Source organism: Perca fluviatilis, chromosome 4 (assembly GCF_010015445.1).
Source record: "Perca fluviatilis chromosome 4, GENO_Pfluv_1.0, whole genome shotgun sequence".
Lineage (NCBI taxonomy): Eukaryota > Metazoa > Chordata > Actinopteri > Perciformes > Percidae > Perca > Perca fluviatilis.
Window position 1 is genome coordinate 16,981,521 of NC_053115.1, and position 19,606 is coordinate 17,001,126.

The following is a 19,606-nucleotide window of genomic DNA, read 5'->3' on the forward strand; positions in this document are numbered from 1 at the left end:
AATAATCATTCAATATTTCAATTCAAGGTTATTAATCATCTCCACTATGAAGGCTATATAGTTAACTTGAAATGTCTTTTCTCTTTTCACTTTTAGCAGATGCTTAAATTAAATATTACAGACGTGATCATTCTTTACAGACATTGTATTATAGTTCAAGTGATGCATCTCAAACATACAGTAGGTTCTACTAAGTAAATGAATACAGCCAATTTGAGCTTGTCACATTTTAATAGTGAAAGCATGAAGGCATTCATCACAGAATGACAGCCATTAACAATAATGCACTTAGAACAGTATATCTGAAATGTAAAACAAAAAACAGCTTCAACACAGAAAGTAACTCTTATAATTACAAACACATTTTTAAATGACAACACAAAGTTAACAATTTTAGTGAGCTTGATGCTCTTCCTGTCTTACAGGTACAGAGGGAACAGAGGCTCAGAATACAAGCATGCTACAGGTTGTGCGTCTGACGCATGTTTAGGGTGTCTCGCAGCATCAGGTCACGGAGTCGCCAAAGTGCATCTGCCATTGTCTTGTGGGCCCCTTTACTCTTCAGCCAGTGGGATGGTAGTCTGCTCTCTTGCTCTTTTGTGAGGCGCACATCTTGTTTTTGAACTAAGAGTACACAAATAAAACAGTGAAATTGTGCATCTAGGGATATTCACCATTCAACATTAATTTGTTAATAACCTTTTAGGATAAATTAATATGATGTTGATATATGATATTATTTAAAATGTTTAATTAATGTGTAAAAAATATATTTCAGTCCATGTGTCTAAGAGGATCATCGCATTGAAAAAAAATGTAAAGCCTACTGTATGGATTAATGCTCAAATCAAGGGTCACTGATAAAAGTTGGACAAGCAAAACCCAGAAAAACAGATCTACCAAGCTATGTTATCCAGTGTGATGGTCATTTTATGAAGACTTAAATCACTTGCAATAAAAAAAAACAAAAAAAAATACAGGATTAACCTGAGAGAGCTTGGTCCCACTTGCCAATGGTAGAGGACTCTGCAGTAAGGCCCTCGATGTATCTGAGGTATGCCTCAGAGTGGAGCAGCCGCTGAGACTTGGCTGGCGGGGACACAAACATTGGGGTGGAGGGCTGCTGGTGCGCAGGTTGTCCCATCTGGCCTTGTCCTGGGTACGGCGGTGGAGCCTGCTGTCCTGGGCCCATCAAACCCATCTAATGAAAATATTATGAGAATTCTATTATTTTTCTGATTTAGATTGGAATTCACACAGCAACAATACCTTGAGATAATTAAAGCCCCAATCTTCAACTGGTGTGTGTGTGTGTGTGTGTGTGTGTGTGTGTGTGTGTGTGTGTGTGTGTGTGTGTGTGTGTGTGTGTGTGTGTGTTAAACTATAAAGGCCAGTAAAACCGGGCTGGTTGGGGTGATCCTGATGTGGGTGTTTAATAAATACTAGTGCTAGTGCAGTGCCCGTTCAAAACGTGCCTGTTCAGAACAGGATGGTTGCTTGGCCTGTGGTATTGCTGCTCGCAGCTTACTCGAAACTGCTCATTTTATGAACTTTACACTCACACTGCGCTTCCTTGCATCCTGAGTAATACACCTGCCATGACATAGTTGCATCACATACCCAAGTCGCGGCTCCTCACGATCAGAAACACAGATGAAATACATTCTGGTTCACAGGAAAAAACATCAAGAGCAGACTTTACCAATAGGCAAGGTAGGCAGCTGCTTGAGCCCAAGGTAAAAAGGCTATAGATTTATTATGTTTAGATATGAAACTTATTGTACCCTGAAATAACTAAAAGAAGGCCCCCAAAGCACTTAAAAACTGTATAATACTGACTTGCTGTGTACTTTTACATCATAGGGTAACATTGTACTACTACATTTACCTGCCTGAGAAATGTTACTGGTTACATTGTAGAATCAGATTTACTCACAAAATACAATAATTAAAATATGATGCATTATTACTCAAACAACTATCCAGCATTGTATTAGAGTTGAAAGCTCCACCTTGAACAGACGTAAATTTAAGTACCTTGTGCTGATATTGCCTCACTTCCACTTAAAATAAACATTTGAATGCAGGACGTGTACACTGTATTAATACTTATACTTCAGAAAAAAAACATTTTGAGTAGGCCTACTTCTTTCTGGTTAGAGAAAGGGTGAAAAGTAAAGCAAGGCGCTGTTTGCCGGGGACACAAGTCAAGCAGTCAGTTGTCAGTCAGAGTGAGAGCTCCTGGCATTCACGCTGCTCTCCGGGGGAAAATCATTCCACTACGCCAAGTCCTCCCGTCCGCTCAGTGAAAATTTTATGATACATCCATCATGCAGGCAGCTGTGGAACCGGACCCAGGGGGGAGTCTGGGTGAGACGGAGGGAGCTGCCCGGAGGAAGAGAGGCTTTGCACGATCAAGCTCAGAGATGCCATTATCTTGTGCCTTTTTGCTTAGAAGTCTGGAATTTACAGCTCACAGCAACGCCATACGATATAGTCTCTGGCTTTGGTTTGATATCTAGTTGTGTAAGCTATTTTTAGTTTCCTATTAGCGAAGTGGTAGGAGTCAATTTAATTTGGGCTTTTACTGTAAAGAGTAATAGCGGAAGAAGTAAAGCTAGCTTTATGCACTGCTGTTTTGTTCATAAAAAAATTTTCGTTGGCTGTCTTGGTTCAAGCTGGTTCAGATTACAGAGCCTCCATGTTTTTGTTTTATTACCCTCGGCTACAGTAGTTTGCACATATTAGCTCAGATGGTTAACTGGGCTTGTTTACTTTATTAGATTCCTTTCTTTTATAGATAGATGGGTTGGTCTACATCCGTACAGCAGCATGCTGCATGCGACGTCTTTCGCACGACGGTCGGACAACTTGACAAGATCCGGACCTACTCAAGACAGACTCCTGCCTTATAGTACGGTGATTCTGCAAATGTGACATGTTACTATTATGATATGATGAATTAACGCTAAAATAATATTGGGTATGCGATATATACGAGGTGTAACTACAACCGAGCAAAATCATAAATTACTATATGAATATTTTAGATATTATTTTAGTAATTGCAAGCTGTGTTTCTTTAAGTAGTGTAGTATTTTAAGTTCATTGTAAGTTACTAAACATATGATAGGAATATTACACACGTCATAAAATGATAGTGTGAATTGTGTTGATGTTTTGTGATACAGTAGGCATACCTTTGACATTTTTTTATAATGTTTTTATGAACAATATTACTGAATTTTATTATTCAGTGAGAAAAAAAGGTCCCACAAAAAAAGCTCTACCCCCCCCCTCCCCCCAATCCGTCAGTAGACATCCAAGCTAACTATTCCACATTTGATAAAACTAGAAAAAGAGTGAAAAAAACACTGACACTAGATTTTTACTCTCATTTCTGAAAATCTTTTAGAATAGCTTGATGTGAACTTAGACTAATGAATTTCTTGATGTTCTCCAAGAGTGTCATACCTTTCTCTGAAATATTGGATCTGTATCAGGCCAGCGACATGTATCTTAACTTACAGAGCCTTATAGATTACCTGGGATCCATGAATGTTTCCAAGACCACCTCCAATGCCACTGACACCTGTGGGGATATTCAACATCAAGAGATTGTCAACAAGTGCAGCAGGCCACTTGATATCGGTTTATATTACAAATGCTACATTCAAAGTTACATTACTGATATGAACCAGTGTCATTTTGATCTACATTAGAACACTTGGGAATGCCAATTATGAATATATGAACTAAACTATCAGGTTTATTAGTTAGAGACACTGAATTTCTCTCAATGACACATTACCAACAAGTCTACTGGTAATGAGCAGGACAAACAACCAGGCCCCAGCTGAGGCGATATGCTCTCAACTGACTAGTCATCAACTCGAGGACCTCAGCCTATTGGTACAGGTAGCCCCTCCAGCAAGTCAGATTGGTAGACAGGAAGCAACTGGGTGGCAGGTGGGGTGGCTATAGCAGCACTCTTACCAAAGTACAGCATTCCAGGGAACCCAGGCATAACAGGCAGGAGATGTTGGGGAAAGACAGGCACCCCCATGTGATGTGGTGGCATGCCAGTCAAACTAACCATGCCTTCAACATGGCCCTGCAGGGGCATCATAGCGGGCCTATATGCACCCATCATACCTTCTTAGGAAGGAATAGTAGTAACACAAGACAGCAACATGTATCAGTCAAACATGCATCAACTATTGCACTACCAAGCATGCAGAAACATGTTACTATATATGCTTTAATTGAATCACTGGAGCATTATGATGGATATGAATGGAAATAAAGGCCACACACATGCACTAATGTCAAGCACTCAGGGTTCAAAATGAACTTTTTCGTCCACCAGCCAAACGGCTAGTGGATGTTCAAATTTGACCGGCCACTGAATAGAATATTACCATTGTTTTTTTGGCTGATGAGTGAAGCAAATCTAACAGCCACTTCCATATTTTAACAGCATTTGGCTGGTGGATGGTGCTAATTTTGAACCCTGCAAGCACAAATTCATTTGAAGTCCCCAAATCCTCAAATTAGGGTACAGCAACTTTTACACTTCATGCTCTGCATTCAAATACAGATATGAGGAGTCTACAGTACCATGATGCGAAGAATAAAGAATACTGTACAACAATCAAGATTTGGGCTTATCAATTAATGAAATGATGTTAGAAGCAACTTAAAATAAGGACACGGCAACAACACAAACATGCTAACATAGGTGTGATTAGGAAACTTAAACATGTGAATACATCTAGCATTTCAGCTTCTTATTTCAGCCTTTTAGTGTACACTGGGGATCCATCTGCATCTATGAGGGGTTACCTGACACAGGCGTCATGCTGGGATTTAGCATCCCCATGGGGATTGGGGGAGGAACCACCCCCATCAGTGCCCCTACTGGGGTACCTGCTCTAGGGGACGTCTGATGGTGGGCCCTGTCACGCTCCTGCTGCTCTGCCACTTTAGCTGCTCGCTCTGCAACACAATAAAGACAAGCATAGGGTGTTAACTGTATATGGTTCACAATTCTTGAAAAACAAAAATCTTGATCAAGAATTTCACTTACCTTCATATTCTGCTTTTCTGGAACTCTCCAGGTTCCTCCACTCTGTGCCGACGAGGCGGCTCAGCTCCCCAAAGGAGAAGTCTGGGTGCTGGGCTTTGATGACCGCTCGCATCTCACTGCTGAACAGGATGTAGCCACTCATGTTGATCTTCCTCTTTGAGCCCTCCTTCTTTGAAAGGCCCTTTATGGATTTTGGTGTAGACTGCCAACAAAACACACCAGAAGAATTCACAAGAAAAGCTACAAACAACATTATCATGTGTTAGTTTGCAGAGAAACATTTACATTTGGAAGTAAGTACTTCCAGCCTGACCTGCGGAGGAGTGTAAGGCATGATATCCATGTCACTAGACATGGAAGATTGCATCCGGGAACGAGACTGGTCCCCTAGCTCGCCATCATCATCCCCAAGATCCTCTAGCTCCTCATCTGTCATATCAGCAAACTTGGCCTCCAGTTCCTCAATTTTCTTGTCCAGCAGAGGGGATGGCTCTTTCTGAGGCACTATGATCTTCCTATACAAGACAATCAGAAAAAATGATACTGTGCAATGTATCCCCTTTTTCCAAACAAGTCCCTCATCTAGGAAGAACTACAGTGGGGCAAAAAAGTATTTAGTCAGCCACCAATTGTGCAAGTTCTCCCACTTAAAAAGATGAGAGAGGCCTGTGATTTTCATCATAGGTACACTTCAACTATGAGAGACAAAATGAGAAAAAAAAAAAAAAAAAAAAATCCAGAAAATCACATTGTAGGATTTTTAATGAATTAATTGGTAAATTCCTCGGTAAAATAAGTATTTGGTCACCTACAAACAAGCAAGATTTCTGGCTCTCACAGACCTGTAACTTCTTCTTTAAGAGGCTCCTCTGTCCTTCACTCGTTACCTGTATTAATGGCACCTGTTTGAACTTGTTATCAGTATAAAAGACACCTGTCAACAACCTCAAACAGTCACACTCCAAACTCCACTATGGCCAAGACCAAAGAGACAACAGAAACAAAATTTTAGACCTTCACCAGGCTGGGAAGACTGAATCTGCAATAGGTAAGCAGCTTGGTGTGAAGAAATCAACTGTGGGAGCAATTATTAGAAAATGGAAGACATACAAGACCACTGATAATTTCCCTCGATCTGCGGCTCCACACAAGATCTCCCCCCGTGGGGTCAAAATGATCACAAGAACCACACGGGGGGGCCTAGTGAATGACCTGCAGAGAGCTGGGACCAAAGTAACAAAGGCTACCATCAGTAACACACTACGCCACCAGGGACTCAAATCCTGCAGTGCCAGACGTGTCCCCCTGCTTAAGCCAGTACATGTCCAGGCCTGTCTGAAGTTTGCTAGAGAGCATTTGGATGATCCAGATGAGGATTGGGAGAAGGTCAGATGAAACCAAAATGGAACTTTTTGGTAAAAACTCAACTCGTCGTGTTTGGAAGAGAAAGAATGCTGAGTTGCATCCAAAGAACACCATACCTACTGTGAAGCATGGGGGTGGAAACATCATGCTTTTTTTGCAAAGGGACCAGGACGACTGATCTGTGTAAAGGAAAGAATGAATGGGGCCATGTATCGTGAGATTTTGAGTGAAAACCTCCTTCCATCAGCAAGGGCATTGAAGATGAAACGTGGCTGGGTCTTTCAGCATGACAATGATCCCAAACACACCGCTCGGGCAACGAAGGAGTGGCTTCATAAGAAGCATTTCAAGGTCCTGGAGTGGCCTAGCCAGTCTCCAGATCTCAACCCCATAGTAAATCTTTGGAGGGAGTTTAAAGTCTGTGTTGCCCAGCGACAGCCCCAAAACATCACTGCTCTAGACGAGATCTGCATGGAGGAATGGGCCAAAATACCAGCAATAGTGTGTGAAAACCTTGTGAAAACTTACAGAAAACATTTGACCTCTGTCATTGCCAACAAAGGGTATATAACAAAATATTGAGATGAACTTTTGTTATTGACCAAATACTTATTTTCCACCATAATTTGCAAATAAATTCATTAAAAATCCTACGTCATTTTCTGGATTTTTTTTTTTATTTTTTTCTCATTTTGTCTCATAGTTGAAGTGTACCTAGGCAGAACTTGAACAATTGGTGGCTGACTAAATACTTTTTTGCCCCACTGTAGCTGCCATACTAAGTTCTTACTCATGAGGATAAAAGGTTTCTGTATTTAGGATCAGTGCATGTAGTTAATTTGTAGTTTTTTTTTTTTTTTTTTAAAGATTATTTTTGGGGGCCTTTCCCTTTATTTGAAAGTGGATAGACATGAGAGATGGGGGATGACACGCAGCAAAGGGGCAGCAGGTTGGATTTGAACTCTGCGCCACTGCATGCTCTCACTGGGTGAGCATAATTTGTAGTTATTTAACAAAGTATTTTTTTTATTTATTTATTTTTTTTTGGCGCTGCCAACAGTAAGATTTTACTTGTAACATTTGTTTTGGGCATTTTCAGCATTTATTTTTGACAGGACAGCTGAAGACATGAAAGGGGGAATGACATGCAGCAAAGGGCCACAGGTCGGAGTCGAACCCGGCTCTGCTGGGTCGAGGAGTAAACCTCTATATATATATATGGGCGCCTGCTCTACCAACTGAGCTATCCAGGTGCCCACATTAACAGTTAATTTAAAGTATGTAAAAGTTTTCCACCTAAAATAGTAGATTTCATCCTCCACCACTTTGCCAGAGAGTGAAAAGCGCTTGAGACCCTTGAACTTCTTCATCTGCTTCTCACTCTCAATATAGCGGCTCTCACAGAGCAAAACATTCTCTTCAGGCACTTCAGTCGGCCGACATGACAGGTAGTCTTTGAAGCACGACACCACACACTTCCCTTTGAAACAAGAAAATGGACTCAGTGAATGTGTAAATGTTTTCAATCAATTACATACATGAAACTTCATATACTGCAGAATTTGTGAAAAAACAAAGTGTTGGTATTCAGTTCAACAGCAAGGAGGGTACCTATGATGCAGGTCATAGGGCAAGTCTCCTCGAGGTTGCTAAGGAACACTTCCTTCTTGTAGAACATCTTAGTGGGCTCATGCTCCGTTTCCTCTGGATGGATGAAGATTGGACCAAAGAAGTAGCCGGCTCCATCTCGCATCCACATTTTCTCAATCCTGTTCAATATATATTTTTAAAAAGCTAACCAGAGAACCTTTGTATTTTTACAAATACACCACTATGCCATTGCGCCAAGCTCCCTGTGTTCCAGATTTTCCCACTTTACCGCAACATGGTCAGAAAAGGAATGTATTTACTCTACCTGCCCACTCGGTGGCGCACTAGTCCATGTGAACCAATGTAAACACAGTCTCCGACTTTCAGCCACAGGTTGTTGTAGTAGAGCTGCTCGTAGTATTGACACCCTGGCTCCCCATTGGTCATATCTATTGGAACATCCTCCCTCTCCTACAGACACAAATTGTTTTCCTGAATGTAGTATGCGTTATTGTAAGTGTGTACTTAAAAACATAAATAAATTTAAAAAACTGGCATTTACCTTGTCTACAATACCATCTGTCATTTTAATTTCATCCACCATCTCTGGTGGTTTCTCCTCTTGTTTGGGGGCAAACATGGAAGCCACACGGACGACAGGGAGAGGTACCTCTCTGGGAACAAACCGAACGGAGCTCAAGGGCATGGTCCACATCTTGATCTTCTTGAAGGACTTGGACTTGGCAGAGTAGCGCGACTCACAGACATAGACATCCTCGGCTCTGAAGCCTTCTGGGTGAAGTTTGAAGTACTCCTTGATTTTCACACACCATAAACATTTGGTCAACGCTCAATACACAGCCGATGCTCCAAAACAAAACCTTCGACCTAACAATTGTATTGGAAAAAGACAGCATTTACCTTTACGAACATGACCACACATTTGCCCAGAATCTTGCTGAGAGGCGCTTTGTTATAATAGTCGCTTTTAAAAACTTCCTTCTCCAAGAACTTCCTTGTGGCAAGATGAAATGTTTCATTTGGTCTGTAGAACCAGCAGCCATACAGCCACTTTTCACCTGCGTTTATCAGAGGTGGAAAAAAATTGAAAATGATCTTACTAAACTGGAACACTAACTGAAGATACTGTACATTAACAAAATCTCCATATGCTTTTCTAACAAAAAATACAATAATGAGACTGACCAGTGTCGTCTTGCCAAAGGCGTTCAATGTAGATGATATGAGGCTGGAGGTTTGGCTCTGCAGGCTCCACATACACATAGTCTCCCACATGGTACATGCTGTCTTTGAAGCTGCAATCCTGACTGTATGTGCGTTGCAGGCTAGACTGCCATGATCCTCCAACCGAGTCCTCTCTCTTCTCAGCTTCTGGGAATTCACAAGTGACTCAGTAAAACAATGCAACAGTATATGCTGAGACAACGTATGACAGAACTTCCATGTACTGTGAACATTAATATATAGTACCCCTTTTTTCCTCTTCCCTCTTGATTTTGTCCTCCTCAAACTCTTTGGGGAGCTTTTCCTTCTTCTCCTTTTCCACATCACTATGCAGATGTTTGGAGGTGTAGCTGAGAGCAGGGGACATCAAGATCTCGCCGTTCTTACACAGCTCATCTCTGATCCGGATGAAGAACTGCTGCAGTTCCACAGCATCTTCAAAGATCTCGGAATCTGTCCTGTAATATGCATTTAGTGTAACACGATTTTAGCTTTGTTTTTTTAATACAATAATCCTACAACATCGATGCATAAAAAGATAAATCGACAACGGATTTCATTTTGTACAAGGTTGGTCAAACAGCACCTCACCTATTCAACCGTCTGGCCTTTTCCAGAACTTCAAACATGTGGTCTTGAAACACATCCAGCCTCTTATAACGTCCTCGATCTACATTAGTCCTGATAATCTCAAAGTTGAGTGGTGGCTTCTCAGGATTTGTTGGATCTAGGGCGGGAATCTCGGCGAGTGAATCACTGTAGCAACGGCCCTCGTCATCTTGGTGACCGAGCACGGAAACAAAGAGGCTGCGGATAAGTTCCTGGATAAGTCGGGGCACATCAGGTACATGGGCGTCATCTCCTCCCTCCAGGTCCCGCCTTGTCTCTAACAGCACCCTGTGCAGCATAAGGGCGTCGCGGTAAATCAGAGACTCAGGTTCGTTGTAAGTACAGGCATTGTTGAACATTAGCACCAAGTCCTCCACCAGTGCATCCACATCCTGGTACTTATTAGCCAACATGTGGCTCTTGATCTTCTCCATGTCCACAGGTTTCTTGATGGCTATGTAGTAGTCAGGCAGCTCAGCGCGAGACGGCAGCCGCAGGAAGATTGTGCTGAGGCGGCGGCCGCGCTTATCTGTGAAGTTCTTGACAGCCTCATAAAGCTCATTCAGCTTCTGCTGTAAGGGTGTTAGGTACTTGGACTTCTTCAGAGTAATGCTGCTCTTTCCTGCAATCAAATAAATAAAGTGTACCTGTTTTTTTAATAATAACAACATAACTCACACACTTTCTTGGCTTTTATTATGTAGTAGAATAGTGGAAAAGTGGAAGTAAATCTGGCTGTCAAAGTACTTATTTTCAACTTTGGGGACATCATGTCATCCTCATCTGTCGCTGGCCCAAGATCCTTGCGTCTGTCTTTCATAATCTTCTCTAGGATGTCAGCATCGTTGTAGACCTTGAACACAACAAAGAAGTGCATCATGAGGAGCTTCTGGTACCTGGATAAAGATTGTTTTCTCAGGCTACATTTGACTTACAATTATTTACATACAAATACCAAACAGATCTTACCTGGGAGCCTTCTTCATTGTAGTGTCGAGCATTGCGGAACATCAGCTTCATTTCCTCCACCATTGCATCTTCAGTCATGTACTTGTCTGAGCGGATGTTGTGCTCAATGGTCCTGAGGTCCATTGGTTCCAGGATGACCTTGTAGTAGTCGGGATAGTCCTTCTTCGAGGGCTTGACCATGAAGAGGTCACACAGTCTCCGACCAGTGCCAGCTTCTCGCGCCTCAGCCACAGCAGCAAACAGAGCTTTCATTCGGTTTTTCTTTGTATTCTTCTTGTGACTGGAAGCAAAATGCAGATCAACTGACACTCTACCTCCACAGAAGAAAAAACAACAAGGAGCTACAGAAAGTTGCGTAAGTAAAAGTGTCAACCTTTTTCTTTTTGTGCTGCTGGTGTCAGAAGTAGCAGAGGAGAGCATACTGTCTCCATCATCATCATCTCTCTGTAAAAGCTCCTTTCTCTTCATCTACACAGATAACAGGTAATAGATACATCAAATGGCTATAATGCCACTTACAAATACCACAAAGCTGACAAAAAGTGTGCGTTGGGACTGACCTGCTGAATGTGTTGGAGTTTGAGTGCACGCTTGTAGATGGAGGAGTGAGGAACATTGTAGCGTTTGGCATTCTCAAACATCCGCATCAGATCAGAGTCAATATGCTCGACACTCTCATATTCATTGTTCTTCATCTTGTTCCTGTGGGGAATTACGGGCTCTCACATTTGGAAAGGAGGGCACAGAAATACTGTACTGTACAGTGAGTGTGTGTGATGCCGTAAGGGGTAGAAAATAAAAAGAGAGAATGTTGGTGAAACAAAAGAAAAACAAACAATATATAAAAGCAGAGGCAGAATGGGTTTGATCCAACTTAAATTCTGAGAAATTTCTGCTTAGAAAGATTTATAAAATGACAGATTTTTATATTATATTACAATAAATCGTTTTATTGAACAAACTACTTGATGTAAGACATATTGAATTTTTCTGGTAGATGTGTTCTGACACTGAATTCACAGCGTCTATTGAGACACTAATAAAAAGACCCAATTGACATTTATTTAGAAAACTTTTAAGGGTAACCTGGATTTTACTTGATAACCAAATCTATTTCCATATGCAAACTATGCAAAATTAATTACATATGACAAATTATTACACATGACAATAAATACTACATACTTTTAATTAATTGATATTTACTCAATTGGTATTTAACCCCCGAATCGATATTGGATACTTTATTTTCTAAGAGGCTACTTTTATCAATGGGCTTTCCAGGTAAGGTATTTAGAAAATCCACTTTGATGTAAAAATTTAAAAAAAATATGTCAAATCTGTGTTGAATATAGGTGAGACCGATTATAATTCAAGTTGTACATTTGTCTGGGCCTTGTTGCCACAGGCATATGAAAAGACCTACAACGTTAGATCAGTGCTAGATCTGTCATACTTGATCTGATGGAGGCAGATGGGTTGACTGATCTGGTGGTAGTAGTCGGGGTAGTCCTTTCTGGAGGGCAGTTGCAGGAAAGGCTCAGAGATCAGCTGGCCCTGGCTGTTCCTGGCACCTCGCACAGCCTCATACAGCTGGAAGATGGGATTACTCATGTCCATGTTAGAGGTCATACTCTCTGCTTCAGATTCCCCCTCATCATAGTGGACAGAACCTGAGAAACACAGGAGGAGATGAATAAATAATAACACACCCGTCAATTACACCAATTCATTGTACAGAGCATCTCCATGCCTGATGGACGTAAGATAATGAGGTAAAGATGTACCAGAGAGTATGCCTTCCTCATCACTTTCATACTGAAGAGCCATGGTGATAGCTGAGAGGCGGTCTCCCTGGGCTGACCTTCTATTCCTGACAGAGACAGACAGAACAAGTCAGTTAAAAAGTTAAATGGACTTTATTCCTCATTTAGTCTCATATTCACCTGATACGAATGCTGGACTTGATTGGTTCTCCATGTTCCATCTCAGACTTCTTTTGTGTAAATATCTTTTTGATGGTGTTTGCATCCTGGAACACATACATAGGTGATAGGTATGCATGTGAAACTCTGCGAACATCCAGCATGCATCATAATCTCATTTACACTCTCACCTTAAACACTTGAGATCCAGGCTCATTATAAGTTTTGGCATTCTTGACCAGCAAATCTACATCTTTAGCCATGGCACTGACACTCCTATAGTGGTTCAACTAAAAGCAAATACATTTATTGGACATTTTTATCAACAAAATGCGTTGAATAACTAAATCAATATCTAACAGAGAAAAGTGAATAGCGTACCTGAATCTTTTGAGCGACGATTTTCAGATCTATTGGTTCCTTAATGATGGCATAATAATCTGGGTATTGCTAAATGAAAAAAGGCAAACTACACATCAAAGCCGAGTCACTCATTCTAATGATCATGTCTTAAGTCATATGGAAGGTGCTCGTACCATTTTGGAGGGAAGCTTTTGAAACAGCTCGCTCACCAGTCGGCCAGTGGGCTCAGTGTAAGACACCACAGCATCAAGGAGCTGCTCAAGGACTTCTTTCAAACAGGTAGGTGCACTCTGTCATACACAAGTTGTCACACCGTTTAGGTAAGGATATACTACATCACCCTCATTGATATACGGAATAATTACTATGCAAATTAATACAAAATCCTTCAAATCATGTTTGATTCTGACCTAAAGATTTATATTGTTAGCAGTATACATGTACTGAATGAAGAGTCATAATAAATCCATTTTTTCAGTAATATATATGTGTGTATGTGTGTGTGTGTGTGTGTGTGTGTGTGTGTGTGTGTGTGTGTGTGTGTGTGTGTGTGTGTGTGTGTGTGTGTGTGTGTGTGTGTTTGTGTCACCTCATCCTCAGTAGACCCTCCGGGGTTGTCTTGTACATCATACCCATCTTCATCATCATCATCATATTCGCCTCGCTGAACAAATTCATTCTTTGTTCGCAGGTAAAGGTCCCAAAGTTTACAGGCTGCTCTGTACTCAGGACTGTCAGACTACACACGGACGGACACAAGCAATACATATTATAAATGTAGGTGCATATCATCATTTCATTTTCTGCGCAAACACTTGTACACAATTGTTACCTTATAATATGTTTTTGCATTGTTGAATAAGAGTTGAAAGTCGCTAGTGAGTTGTTCAACATCATCATACTCCTCCATCTTTAATTTCTGCTGGATCTTCATCATGTCAATAGGCTGAGACACCACATGATAATAGTCCGGTTGATTCCTGTAAGAAAAGAGTTTTGTTTTGCTTGTGTTTTTTTTACATTTTTTCTTATCTAATGTTTGTGTTGAATTACTTGACTGATATTAAAGGATGCAATTATATGCACATATCATCCCTTTCCTCACCTTCGTTTAGGGGCTCTGATGAACAGCTCACACAACATCCTGCCCTGATCATCCTTGTAATCTCTGATTGTGTTGTACAGTTCATGACACACAGCAATCTGCAAGGTAAAGGATGAAACACTGAAAAATATCTGCATCCTTTCCCATGTCAACTTGTTAATCTGTGTGGTAGTATAATTCTGACAGTATGTTAAAGGGGCTGTACTCAAAATACTGAAAATAAATACAGCAGCAAACAAATATTTGATACGTAAGGATGTAGTGGAATAATGGAGTCCTGAGCGGAGAAGGAAGTCACACTCCCTCTATGTGTGTTGTAATACAAGTTTCTATGTTCTTTGTTTTGATAGCCGGTCTGCCAGCATGCACTAACATGCATGGGGCCGTTTAAAAAAAACTTTGACTTTCACATATTTGGGAACGGTCTGTGAGAGCCGTGTGGAGGCAATCCCAGCCCATTTTTTTTTCTTCAGTATTTCGAGTGCAGCCCCTTTAAAAGAAAAACTGAAATTTGTAAATTTACAGGATCCACAGTTGGAATGTTTGAGGTCCTTCTCCTCTTTCTCCCAATTGAAGACACTAACGATGAAGTCTGGCTATCGTCAAAATCTCCTCCACTCACACTGCTTGAGGGGGATGTCGCCCTTCTCCTTTTCAAGGCCATGGCGAACCCCTGAGGTAAAGAGCCAGTAAAGTAACAAGTATCACTACATGGAGAAAATCTTACATTAGGAGCTATGAACATTGCATACTCAGTGTCCAACAGTATCTAAACAGTGTACACTATAGAGACTGAGAGAATAATCTCAATGAGGGACACTGGCTGGGCTCTGTCAGTTACATTTGCTGACAGCTTTGCCATCTATGCATAGGTGTCACATACACTGGGGACATGTCCCCTGTGCCCACCACTTTTTGAAATGGTCCCTTTTGTCCCCATCACTTTTTAAAAGCAAATTTGCTGAAAATGTTCTGAAAAATAGAACACAGAAATCACAGGTATGTTTTGAATGTGCAGAAGGTTTATTTATGCTGCATACATATAATATTCCACAATTATTTTAGCATATAAATTCAACAGAATGCAGGAAATTAAGTGTTTAATGCTAGAAATGTCCTGGGGGGATGCTGAAATTGAAAATGCACTCTCGTATGGATAACTGTTACTTGTGCAGTCGACATTGTTGTGCATTTTATGCTGTGAGTAGGCCTATTTTTTTATATTGTATTGCCTTTTGATCCAGCATAATGCATCTTTTTCCCTACTTGCCGTAATTATCTACTCTGACCTCAAACCAATCTCCCCATTACATACAAAAATTTTTTTTCATCTGAGCCCTTATGTCCCCACCACATTTGAACCCAAAGGTCCCTTGCATCCATGCCACGTAATACAGAATAGTTCCCTTTAAAAATGGTGTCATTTATCTAGCTTCTTCACAAACCATTTTTCCAAATTTCATTTTAAAACATACACAGCCAATTTTATAACTAACTACAGCTGACAAAACTTCTCTCTCCTGCTCAGTGTGTTTGCTCACTTTAGTTGTTGCCATGTTTGCTAGAAACTGGGGGACATTCGAACAGATGGCCAAAAAATAGTGGTTTACAATAGGTGATGCAGAGAAGCATCTTTTTTATTATTATTGTGAATCATATGCAGTTGTTGTCTTTGTTAATGCTACAAATACATGTTAGTTCTGCTTTGGCTTCACATAGTCATACTGCATGTAACCTAGTCATCCTGATGTTGTTTTCTTTCCTTTTTGATCTTTAACAGACTAAACATCAAACTTAAAAACGGCTTCTTCCCCTTTATGACACACCTCTCTCCTATCAAATGCAACAGACTGCTGCTGTGAATGGGAAGCTATGACTACCAATACTGAAGAACTGAGTAATTGTTAATGACAAATTTTTCACAGCACACATTTTGTTTGTTGTGGTAGTAATAACACAACCGTTCTGTTCACGTGTTTGACAGTGAACCAGCATGCACAGTACCAGGACCCTGAAACTGAAGCACCTAAAATACGGTCAACGCAACTGTCTCAGATTGTTCTGACTATGTTCTACAGCTTCCCTTTTACTTGTTTTTTTTTTAAATGGGGGAAATGGACAACATTTGTCAAAATGGTAGAAAACATGAAAATAAAAATGTAGGAATATTTTAGTTAGAGTTAATATTTGTCTTAATTGTAAGTCACAGATATACTATTATGAATGCTCACATATGTCATGATAAGTAATTTCCTTTTCATGTCACCCCAAATAATTTCTACTATCAAATGGCAACCGAAATAATGGTAAGGGTGTTTTTCAACAGGCCCTTTTGTCTCCTAGTAGGTTTTATGCTCTTTATTGTCAGACGTTGTTAGAAGGTGACAACCACACCAGCTCATTATTATCACCTGAAATGACATTTCTACTAACGGACACCAATGATGCTGGCATGTCTGGAGGTTTGGCTCAAAATGTTAACCGCTCTCCCTAATGTCATCTAACTGCGTGCAGACTGCAGTCCGGTGAGCACACATCAGCAGTAAGCTAGCACACAGTGCCGCAGCTGTCCACCTACCTGTCACTCAGTGTGGTCAGGTACTTACCACACAACAGCTAACGTTAGCTACAGTTAAAGGTTAGCTAGCCTTCAACGTTAACTAGTTAGAGCCGAGACAAAGGCATCACTGTAAAAACGTCTAACGTTACAAAGCTGCCGTTAAGTGAAACTACGACACCTGATGGAAAATATTTCAGTTTTACCACTTGACATAGTTGTGTGCTTACCTTCTTGGAGCACGTTACTAGAATCGCAAAATCTTTAATAATCAAGAAAGCCAATCACTTATCGATTTTAGACCAGGAGACAGAAGTGTGAAGGTAGCAACAATTTAATTGTCACTTCCGTTTGTTCACCTTCAGAATAAAAGCGTATTTGATTTATTCCTAGTGCGTTTTACGTAATTTAAATGATTCTTTCCCCCTTTTCTCGCTTTAACCGGCTTTAACGTGGGATGTGTGATATGCTGGTCGCATAATGGTGACCACTTTAGTATTTAGAAGCCGTGGCACTTTTACACAATTAAAAAAAAAAAGAAAAATGTGTAAAGTAGTGAGCTCAACAGAGTTCCTGTTAGTTAAATTCAACTTTACACATCGCCATTAAAAATCTTCGTTTTGACTGAACAAAACCACTTCAGCCCTGTAACCTACATAAAACGACACCATCAGTTTAACGTTACGTCAAGGCCTATAGTTATTAACACAGACATGAATCCTGTTTTAAATCAAATTGAGCATATATATATATCCCCAATGGCTCATTTTGCCACCTTCACCATCATCAAGAGAACCCCTGTTTCCATGAATGATGTGAAGAGAGAGTTTTTGCATCTTGAAGAATCATTTTAAAATCCATTAGTGTTGGAGTTAGCCCAGTAAACAGGGAACCTTCAGGGAACGTTCCCTGAACATTCTCTGAAGGTTAAAAAAAATAATAATAAAAAGACGTACAGAGAACCTTTAGAGAACCTTCAGAGAACGACCAGGGAACAATAATAACTTATTTTGTTATCAGCCAGGGAACGTTCTCTGAAGGCTCTCTAATACTAAAGGTTTGTATGTGTCTGTGCATGCGTGGTTTACAACCACGGCGTTGACTTTATCTCCTGTCAATAATAACTACCTATCATAGCATGGTGAGTTTCACATTACAAGAACTCTGAGGGAAATGGATGACTTTAGGCCTACCCAATGACACAACTTGTCCTCTTAACATAGTACTATACTATTTCCTGTTATTCAAACTAAATTACCCTGAACATGATTTCCTTTTCCTTGGAATACAACTCATTTGGTCAATAGTTTTCATCAATGTGACTTCAGACATTTTCATGATGTCATTACAGTTGATTCTTCTTTTCTTTTTCTTTTTACAGTTGATTCTTCTCTTGACTGTTTATTGTGATATTGTGACACTATCAGTTTTGTTTTTTTCATTGATACACTTGGTCATATTTTAAAAATGTGGTATAACCTGTTCAGGAGTGGCAATCATGAAACCTCTTTAAGGGTGTGCATGAAAGAATGAAAGGAAAATTCATTATTTGTGAACACTTTGTGGAGGTGATTTATCTCCTTCAATGTGTGGCTCCTATTTGTTTTTTCTTCAATCAAATTATATCCACTGTTTTGCCAAATGTCATTGATAATTTACTGCAGCTTTCATCCTTATTATCATGCAAACTAGTGTTTCGTCTTCTTTTTCTTCACCTATATATAATTACCATTAGTGTCAAGTGCTGCAGCAAAAAAATGTTTGGTTTGCAACCATTTTGGCTTGTGACCCCTTAAAACGAAGCAACTTTTTCTTTCGACCCATCGTCACCAACTCCATATGTCTGTGATTTATGAGTAGGTCAACAAAAGAGTGAACACAAGAGTTGCAGTTTATTGTGATTAAGTAGAACATCTACCAATCATCAGTTACCACATTACCAAGTTTTGGAAAGTGATCTGAAAATGTAGCGATTAATAGCCTAATCAAATCAAGTCACCAGGTTATAAGTTGGCTCACTAGGCCTATTAGCCTACTTAAAAACTCTTACTACAAGAATGGGCTAAGTCCACTTATTACTGCGAAATCTGGCAAAAAATATTATCTTATTGTTTTCGTGATGGCTTTACGGCCAAATTGGAAATTGTACTTCGAGAGGTGTTTGAAACAAGGTTGATGCTATTTGAAAATTTAAAAAAAGGAATTGCCCTTTTAAATGCCTTATTAAAAGCTGTATTCTTAATTTGGTTTGCAAATTTATTTCTGTTTTTAAAACTGCATTTTCAAATTGATTTTTAAATGCTATTTTTAAAAGCTCTATTCTTAATACAATTTGTGAATTCAGTTATTACTTCCTGTTTTTAAAACTGCATTTTCAAATTGATTTTTAAATGCTCTTTTACTATTTAGGAATAATTCACGTATTTTTAAATTATGAATTTGTTTCCTTTATTAAAGTTTCATTTGAAAATTCTTTTATTGTTCCTCTATTTCATAATGGATTTGAAACCCACTTTGTTAATTACTTGGTTTTAATGTAGGCTACAATTAGATATTAAATAAATAAATGCTCTATTTCAATTCCCATGTCAATTGAGTTCCTCCATACAACATCTCGCCAAAGCTCTACAGTTGTAAATTAGCTAGCTGGCACATTTACAGTATGTTGATCAATATAATCCGTTGAAATTCATCATAAATAAATGCATTAATTAAATGCTAAAACCTGAAGAAGGCAGTAAAGCAACATTGTGGATGCCAACTGCCGTAAAACCTCAAAGAAGAAGAAA

The 19,606-nt window shown here is 39.9% G+C and overlaps 1 protein-coding gene across 6 annotated transcripts; it reads right to left on the reverse strand.

Annotated features, from left to right (window-relative positions):
• Window positions 1–212: 212 nt before the first annotated feature.
• On the reverse strand, window positions 213–17,160 carry pbrm1 (polybromo 1). 6 transcript variants are annotated; one of them, XM_039796357.1, is made up of 30 exons: window positions 17,048–17,160; window positions 14,883–14,933; window positions 14,261–14,358; window positions 13,988–14,135; window positions 13,745–13,894; window positions 13,329–13,445; window positions 13,174–13,242; window positions 12,984–13,082; window positions 12,814–12,899; window positions 12,655–12,740; window positions 12,324–12,540; window positions 11,428–11,569; window positions 11,241–11,335; window positions 10,868–11,147; window positions 10,646–10,751; window positions 9,881–10,520; window positions 9,536–9,747; window positions 9,251–9,436; window positions 8,966–9,123; window positions 8,607–8,858; window positions 8,370–8,515; window positions 8,066–8,223; window positions 7,751–7,934; window positions 5,403–5,604; window positions 5,090–5,291; window positions 4,846–4,998; window positions 3,997–4,158; window positions 3,546–3,592; window positions 988–1,201; window positions 213–624 (listed from the first exon to the last, which is right to left on the reverse strand). In XM_039796357.1, the coding sequence occupies exons 2-30, from the start codon at window positions 14,922–14,924 to the stop codon at window positions 461–463; spliced, it is 4,815 nt and encodes a 1,604-aa protein (XP_039652291.1). In that variant the 5' UTR covers window positions 14,925–14,933; window positions 17,048–17,160; the 3' UTR covers window positions 213–460. The 6 variants fall into 6 exon arrangements, with proteins under 6 accessions (XP_039652291.1, XP_039652289.1, XP_039652290.1 ...); XM_039796355.1 differs by having other exon boundaries at window positions 3,997–4,155; window positions 14,784–14,933; XM_039796356.1 differs by having other exon boundaries at window positions 1,012–1,201; window positions 14,784–14,933.
• Window positions 17,161–19,606: the final 2,446 nt, after the last annotated feature.

Coding starts and splice junctions, on each gene's coding strand:
- pbrm1 (XM_039796354.1), bottom strand. CDS start 14,924: ATGGCCTTGAAAAGGAGAAGGGCGACATCCCCCTCAAGCAGTGTGAGT. Junction 14,359..14,783: donor ACATTCCAACTGTGGATCCT/GTAAATTTACAA, acceptor TTTACCTTGCAG/ATTGCTGTGTGTCATGAACT. Junction 625..987: donor GTGGGACCAAGCTCTCTCAG/GTTAATCCTGTA, acceptor GTGTACTCTTAG/TTCAAAAACAAGATGTGCGC.